General features: G+C 62.1%; 1 protein-coding gene across 1 annotated transcript; it reads right to left on the bottom strand.

Annotated features, from left to right (window-relative positions):
- Positions 1-105: 105 nt before the first annotated feature.
- On the bottom strand, positions 106-8,237 carry LOC104916276 (neurabin-2-like; the record flags this gene model as incomplete). Its single annotated transcript, XM_010727321.3, is given in 10 exon segments — positions 106-1,136; positions 2,543-2,772; positions 3,342-3,395; positions 3,484-3,636; positions 3,735-3,870; positions 4,267-4,371; positions 4,514-4,634; positions 4,761-4,893; positions 7,021-8,069; positions 8,072-8,237. Coding segments are annotated over 10 exon segments (2,280 nt in total), but the record flags the coding sequence as incomplete, so codon positions are not given.
- Between the last annotated feature and the right edge of the window lie 2 nt (positions 8,238-8,239).

Here is an 8,239-nt window from a genome sequence, read left to right as displayed (position 1 = left end):
AGGGAGAGGTCTCAGAGGGGGGCGGGGGCATGGAGGGGTGTGGGAGGAACATGGGCTGGAGAGGGACAAGAGGAGGGGACACCGTGTGTTGAAGACGTGGGATGGGACGTGGAGACGGGATGGGGGACAGAACTTGGAGGACGCGATGGGGGGGGACACGGAGATGGTGGGTGGGGGACAAGGGGGAGAGGATGGAGACACGATTAGGGAGGAACAGCATGGACAGGGGAACGGGGTGGAGTATCGGGGGGACAGTGTGGGATTGGGGGGCGGGAATGGGGGGCTGCAGCCAGCTGGTGGGTGAGAGGCTGTGCGTCATCTGGGGGTGTCTGAGGAGGGCATCGTGGAAAGGAGGGGCACATGGAGGGTCCCCTGGTGCCCCCCGGCCCCCACACCGCAACCAACGGCACTTCCCAGGTGCTCCGGGCTCCTGGGGGATGCGGTGACCCCGTAGGGGATTTGCTATGACCCAGCACAGCTCTCTGATCCCTGGTTGGGATCTGGTGGAGCCTACATGGAATCCAGTGTGACCCGTGGTGGGATCCAACATGACCAGCATGGGACCCGGCTCCAGGCTGAGGATCAGGCGTGACCCAGAGCCTCACACACATCTGCCAGGACCCACTGCGGGATCCCACGAGCGCAGCCCAGGATCCGGTGCCCAAGACAATCTCTTTTGGTCCATGGGGGGAATGTCAGACCCTGCAGCAGGATCCAGCACAGCCCAACATCTGGGCGGATCCACCGCGATCCCGTGCGGCATCCAACGCCAGGAGGAGGATCGGGCGCACGGCAGCGCCCAAACGGATCCCCTCGATCCGGGACAACGGGAGCAGAATCCGGTGGGTTGGGCAGATCCATTGCTGCCCAACGTGGGATGAGGAGCAGAGCAGAATTCCTGCGATCCATCGCGGGAGCGACGCGGTGGGAGCGGCGGTGGAGCGGGACCAGGCGGCGGTGGAGCCATGGCCGGATCCGGCCGTGCCCACGGTGGCCCCAGGGCTCAGGGGCAGCCCGCATCCCGGCGCCCGGTGCCCACCTTCTCCTGCAGCTTCTCCATCTCCTCCTTGTGCGCCAGCTCCGACTCTTCCAGCACCCTCCGCTGCGCCGTCTCCTTCTTCAGGAACTCGATTTCCCTGTGGGGAGACAGAGTGTGGGTGTGCTGCACTGGGATGGGTGTCTGTGCCCCCTCCTTGGGGCAGGGAGGTGGGGAGGGGGATGCTGGGGTTTGGGCGTTGAGGATAATCTGTGCCGTGGATCTCCCAGGGGGTGGTTTCTCCTCAGGGTTTGTCTGCAGAGAGAAGGGGTGACCAGGGAGGGTTTGGTGTCTTTAAGAGGAACCCATGCCCAGGGGGTGCTCCATGAATAGGGGCTGGATGGTCCATGCCCAAGAGATGCTCTGTGCCCAAGGGGTGGTTCATACCCAGGAACAAAGGGTATCCAGGAAGGGTTTGGTGCCCTGAAAAGGGATTGATGACCAGGGGATGCTCCATGGGTAGGGGATGCATGATCCATGCCCAGAGTATGGTCCATACCCAATAGATGGTCCAAACCCAACAGATGATCCATGCCCAAGGGATGTTCTATGCCTAAGGGATGCTCCATGCCTAAGGGATGCTCCATGCTTAAGAGATGATCCATGCCCAGGAAAAAAAGAATGCATTTGGTTCCCTGAAGAGGAATGGATGCCCAGGGGATGCTCCATGTGTAAGGGACGCATGATCCATGCCCAGGGAATGGTCTATGTATAGGGGTTGGATGGTCCATGCCCAGAGTATTATCCATGCCCAACAGATGCTTCATGCCCAGGGGATGTTCTATGCTTAAGGGATGCTCCATGCTTAAGGGATGATCATGCCCAGGGAAAAAAGGGATGCCCAGGAAGGGTTTGGTGCCCTGAAGAGGAATGGATGCCCGAGGGATGGTCCATGCGTAGGGCATGGATGGTCCATGCCCAAGGGATGGTCCATGCCCAACAGGTGTTCCATGCCCAAAGCATGCTCCATGCCCAAGGGATGGTTCATGTCAAGAAAAAAAGGATGCTCTGGAAAGGTTTGGTGCCCTGAAGAGGGATCAATGCCCAAGGGATGCTCCATGCCCTGAGGACAGATGGTCCATGCCCAAGGGATGGTCCAAGCCCAACAGATGCTCCATGACCAAGGGTTCATCCCTGCCCAGGAACAAGGGGTACCCAGGAAAGGTTTGGTGCCCTGAGGAGGAGTCAATGCCCAAGGGATACTCCGTGCCCAGGGGATGGTCCACGCCCAACAGATGCTCTATGCCCACAGATGAAGGCAGCCAGGACAACTTTGGTGCCTCAAGGAGGAGTCAATGCTCACGAAATCGTGGCAAAGGACAGAGTGTGCCTGGCAAAGAGGTGCTGCCCCACAGACGGGTCTGCACCAAGGGCACGGTCCATGCCCAGGAGATGGACTCTTCCCAGGGAGTGGGTCCCAAGGGACAGTGCGTATCCAGGATGAGGGGTGCATGGGAGGGGGTGGGTGCCCCGGGAGAGGATCAGCACCCAGGGCCCTGCCCTCACTTTTGCTGGTACTCCTTGATGAGCCGTTTGGCCTTGCTGTACTTTCGTTCCAGAGTCTGGTACTGGGCCTGTGTCTCCTTGAGATGCTCATCCACCGCCTGGCACAGGTTCTGTGCCTCCATCCAGTACCCCTCCAGCTTCTCCATGCGCTCCTTGTTCTCCTCCACGCTCTGCTCCAGCTGGGCCTTCTCAGCCCGCCACCGTGCCTTCTCCTGCTCGAGGCACTGCAGCTGGGGGACAGCAGGGTCAGGGCACGGCACGGCACGGCACAGCACGGCACAGCATTGCATGGGATGGCTCAGCACAGCGTGGCATGGAATAGTGCAGCATGGGATGGCTTGGCTTGGCCAAAAAGCAGATATGGCATAGCATGGAGTGGCATAGCATGGAGTGGCATGGGATGGAATGGCATGGCATGGCCAAAAAGCAGATATGGCATAGCATGGAGTGGCATGGCATGGAATGGTATGGGATGGAATGGCATGGCATGGCCAAAAAGCAGATATGGCATAGCATGGAGTGGCATGGCATGGAATGGCATGGGATGGAATGGCATGGCATGGCCAAAAAGCAGATATGGCATAGCATGGAATGGCATGGCATGGCATGGCATGGCCAAATAGCAGATATGGCATAGCATGGAGTGGCATGGCATGGGATGGAATGGCATGGGATGGCTTGCCATGGCCAAAGAGCAGGTATGGCACAGCATGGCACAGTGTGGCACAGCAGCTCTGGGTGGGTTGTGGGGATTTGTGGGGATTTGAGGGGATGTGGGGGGATGGAGGAACTTGCTCACCTTCCTCTTCAGCTGCTGGATCTCCGCCTCGGTGACAGCGTGCTTGATCTGGAGCTGCAAGAGGAGCCGGGCATTTGCAGGGTATGGCAATGTGGTGGGACACCCCCACCCCACTCCCATGCGCCCCCTGGACCCTCCTCACCTCCTTGAATTTGTGCACCAGCTTCTCAGGGTCCATCTCAACTGGGGAAAGCGTGTCCTCGTTCTCGGCCAGCTCGAACACCTCGATGGCCATCTCACTGCTGGGGAACATGGGGCTCATCTCCTCCTCCTCATCTGTGGCGTATTCCCCTGTCTGCAGCGGGCACAGAGCAGCGTTGGCACACAGCAGCCCCCCACCCAGGGAAACTGAGTCAGCCCAGGCAGTGAGAGCCACGTCTGTGCTGCTCTCACCTCCTCATCATCCTCGGTGTACTGCGTGTAGCGCTGCTCGATCATCTCCCGCTGCCACCGCTCCTGCTCCAGCGTCTGCTGGATCAGCTGGGCCACCTCACTCTGCTCACCTGGCTTCTCCCGCCCGATGAGGAACCTGTGGGGACAGCGGGCACTCACCTGGGGACAGCTTAGGGCATGGGTGGCAGGGAACTGAGAGTTGGGGACACCCAGGTGGAACAGCTAGGGGAAAATGGAGAGGTTCAGATGGGGACGTGGAGGTGGCGCAGCCAGGGGACACCCAGGTGGCACAGCTGGGGGACAACTGGGGGATTCAGATGGGGGACATTCAGGTAGTGACAAATCTGGGAGGACATCACAGGACCTGTGTCTGAGATAGAGGGGCATCCTGCGCTGTTCTGGGGGGGGATTTGTGGGAGCAAGGTGGCACAGGGCAGGCAGTGGGCGTGGGGACAGGAGGGAGCAGGGATGCTGTGGGGCAGGGAGTGCTGTGGGGGATGCCTGCCCCCACATCCCCAGCCCTGGGCCCTACCGGACACGGCCCTTGGTGTTCCTGAGCACGGAGGCAGCGAAGCTCTGCGTCACTCCCACCAGGCTGGTGCCATCCACCTCCACGATGAGGTCGTTCACCTGGATCCTGAGGACAAGGGGACCATCACAGCACGACCATCCCACAGCCCACCCCCCAGACACCTCCCAGCTCCCCAGCCAGCTCCTCCATCACCACCAAAGCCCACCAGCAGGAGCCCAGGTGGGGTTTGGGGGTGGGCATCCCATACCTGCCGTCCCGGTGGGCCGCCCCTCCCTCCGTCACCGTCTTGACGAAGATGCCCAGCTTCTCCAGGCCCATGTCAGCCCCTGCGCCCATGCCAATGATGCTGATTCCCAGCCCTGCAGCATCTGTGGAGACAGAGATCTGTGTCCCAATGGGGCAGCAGCAAAATGCCCAGCACCGACGGGGTCACCTCAGGATCCGTCCCAAGGAGCCAAGTGAGCCCTGGAGCACAGGACAGGGATGGGACCCACCTTTCTCCAGCTCCACGGGGAAGAGGTCGAGCCGCTCCACCCTCTTCTCCAGCTCATACTCTGCTGATGCAGCCATGGGGTCAACATCTTCATTGCGGCGGTCGTAGTCCTCGTTGGAGTAAGTGCTGAAGACCTGAGGTGGGAGGGAGATGGTGAAAGGGATGGGGCATGGGGGTGGTGGATCTTAGGAGACACGGGAGAATCTCCAGCACAGCAAACCGTGGGATGAGGAGGAGTCTGAGGAAGAATGGAGGGCTTGGGATGTGCCGGGAGATGGGGGTGGTTCTGTGCTCTGCATCCCGGGGTGGATGGAGGGATGGACGGATGGACAGATGGATGGGTGGATGGAGGGATGGAGGGAGGGGTGGTTGGACAGACAGATGGACCAAGCATAGATGGGCATGGACGGATGGATGGGCAGAGGGATGGGTGGATGGGTGGGAGGCAGATGGGGTGCACAAGCAGTGGCTGCTCCAAGTCACACAATTTGGGGGTGCAGACCTGACCATTCCCCTGCTCCAGCCTCATCCTCCTCCCTTCCCCAGTGAGGGACTCCCCAGCTCCCAGCCCAGCATCTCCTCAAGGGCCAAAGCACTACAGCAGCCAGGAAGGGGACAGCTCTGCCCTTCCTTGCACCCCACAAGTGCTGTGCTCCAGACTGGGGGGGGGTCACCCAGGCACCGAGCGTGGCAGATGTCCCCAGACGGGCCAGGGTGCTCCAGGGCGAGTGGATTAGGGCTAACACCAGGCTGCTAAAGCCTTGCACAAAGGGTATTAGGGATGAGTGTCAAGGGCCATCGCACAAAGCCTGGTGACACCGAGACAAGCAGGACCCTCGTGGGTGGCACCCCCAGGGACAAACTGAGCACCTGCCCCACATCTGCACAGGGTACCCAGAGGGGTCCGGGCATGGCCCGGCGCGTCCCACTGTGCCCCTGAGTGCTGTCCCCAGGTCCTTGGGGTGCTGGAGACATGCAGGGGACCTGGAGCAGTTCCCAGAGGAGATACAGAAGGAGGGAGCAAATGCGCCAAGGGAGGGGGCTGGCAGCAGGGCCCCCCATCCCCACGCACAGGGCGCACTCTGCGGGTGCTGGGGGTGTCCCCAGGTGCCCACACTCTGGGTTGGTTTGGGGGCTCGGGATGCTGACAGGCGCTGGGACAGCTGGGTGCCCTCCGCACCCCACAGAGGGACAGAGCAGGGGACAAACATGGGGGGAGCAGAGCACCCCACAAAGCACATCGGCACCTCCACAGCAGGGATTCCTTCTTGGAGCCAAGACAGCCGATCCCCGCGGTGCGGAACCCCCGGCGCACACCCAGCAGTGCACGGCCACCATGGGACCCCATCCCCACGCGGTGCCACCGCGGTGCCCGTGTCCCATCCCAGGTGGGGCCACCCACCCGCCGCTGACTCAGAGCCAGAATATAGGCCGTGCTGCTATAAATAACCCAGCCAGGCACAAAGCAATTTCTGTTCCTCCAGCCGGGGGGATACGAGCACGAGAGAAAGCCCTGAAATAACGGCACGGCCTCCATCGCCCTCCGTGCCATCGCTGGCACACGGTGGGGGTGATACGGGGACCCCAAATCCCAAAGCTGTCCCCATGTGGGGACAAGGAGGGGGATGAGCAGCTCTCGCCGCTGGCACCCGCCCGCCCATGAGGCACTTCCCTTTCCTCCACTTCCCGAAATGGTCCCTGTGCTGAGCCCGGGGGGGTGGGCATCAACCTTCCCTGCAGGGGTCGCAGTTTGGAGGCAGTCCCAGCACTGACAGGTCCCGGAGACCAGGTCTGGCCTGTTGGCACCTGGCAGGATCTGGGGCCTGGATGAATATTTTGGGCATCCCCTCCCAAAATGTACATTGAGTCCCAGCCCGCCCTGGTGCACCGTGGTGGGTTGGCAGTGTGTGCCATCAGATCCCGGAGTCCTCCCCTCCACGTGCCACCAACACAATGTCTCACAGCCAAGGTCTCCACCCCACTCCGTGTCCCTTTCCCCTCCCCACGTGGCCATGTGTCCCCAGCAGCACAGCTCCCAGGGGGCTCATGTTGGGGTACGACGGCACATCGGAGACCCTCCGCCCTTCTCCGTGCTGGGCCGTCAGCATTCCATGGAGGCTGCCCAAGCTTGGCCATGGCCAATTGGGCAGGAGGTTGCCCATCTCCATGGCTTCCAATCTCATCGCTGGATGATCGGGGACCCCCAAAACTCCCCTCTTCTCCCTTCTTTGGAGACCCCAAAGCACCACGGCCGGACTCACCTGGATGGGCGCCGTGCTGAACTGGATCTTGCGATTGGGAACGGGCTCCTCTTCCTCAGACAGCCCCGGGATCTCCATGCAGCTGGATTCGGGCTCGTAGAGCCCATCCGCTTCCTCATCCTCATCCAACCCGCTGCCCCCCGAGTCCTCCCCGAGCCCACTGTAGGCACTTATGTCCACCAGGTCCGCCTCGGAGAAGTCCTCCTTCTTGGACTCATCGTACAGCTCGCTCTCCTCCACCCGCTCACCCTTGCCTCCCTCCTTGGCGTCGGGGGGCTCCTCACCCCCATCCAGGCACGGTTCGGGGACCACCGACCCCTCGGCCCCTTTGGCCACCTCGGCTGCAGCCGTGGGCTCCTTCACCTCCACCTCCGCCTCCAACTCTCCGCTCTCCTCCACCTCCACAGGTTTGATCTTGCAGACCTCCTGCACCCGCGGGACGCTCCCATCCTTCTCCGCCGACCTCGGGGCTTTGCCCATCACCTTCTCCTCCTCCGCAGGACGCGGCCGTGTGGGCGCAGCGCTGCCTTCTGCGCAGCCCTCAGCTTTGCCACCCTCTCCGCCCTGCAGGAAGACGCGGGACCTTTTGCTCACCAGCTTGGAGTTGAGCGGTCCGGCGCGCCCCGGCGTCTTGTGCAGGTTGTTCCTCAGGTCAGCCTTCTCAAACACGGCGCTCAGCTGGCTGACGGTGGGCGACACGGCCTCGGTGTCCAGCTTATCCAAGGACTCGGTGCTGCCGTTGAACTTCACCACCACGTCCAGCTTGCGGTCCTGGAAGCCGGCGCGCTCTTTGCGCAGCAGCAGCTTGGTGGTGGTTTCCTTCTCCTGCGGGCTCCTCTCGAAGATCTTACGGGTCTCCTGCAGCTTGGAGAAGGGTTTGTCGGGCTTGGAATCGAAGCGGCTCACCCTCTCGGACACGCTGGTGCCCAGCTTCAGCGGGCTGCCCTGCTCCATGCCATCGCTCAGGCTGCCGGCGCGGGGCAGGGAGAGGCGGACGGGTTTCTCCTTGCCCTTGGCCAAGTCGCAGGCGCCCTCGGGGCCCGGCGCGTCCCCATCTGCAGGAACATGTTCTTGATGCGATGGACGTTGGAGCCATACTTCTTGCTGCGGGCTTTCTTGCCGTCCTCGCCCTCGGCATCCTTTGTGGGCTTCAGGGCCTGGATGGTGGCCTCGTACGCGTTGCGGTGCGGGGACGCGCTCCTCAACCCCCCGCTGCCCG

Source organism: Meleagris gallopavo, unplaced genomic scaffold (genome assembly GCF_000146605.3).
Source record: "Meleagris gallopavo isolate NT-WF06-2002-E0010 breed Aviagen turkey brand Nicholas breeding stock unplaced genomic scaffold, Turkey_5.1 ChrUn_random_7180001880679, whole genome shotgun sequence".
Taxonomy (NCBI): domain Eukaryota; kingdom Metazoa; phylum Chordata; class Aves; order Galliformes; family Phasianidae; genus Meleagris; species Meleagris gallopavo.
The sequence above is the reverse complement of the archived record's forward strand: the minus strand, read 5'-3'. Positions and strand labels throughout refer to the sequence as shown.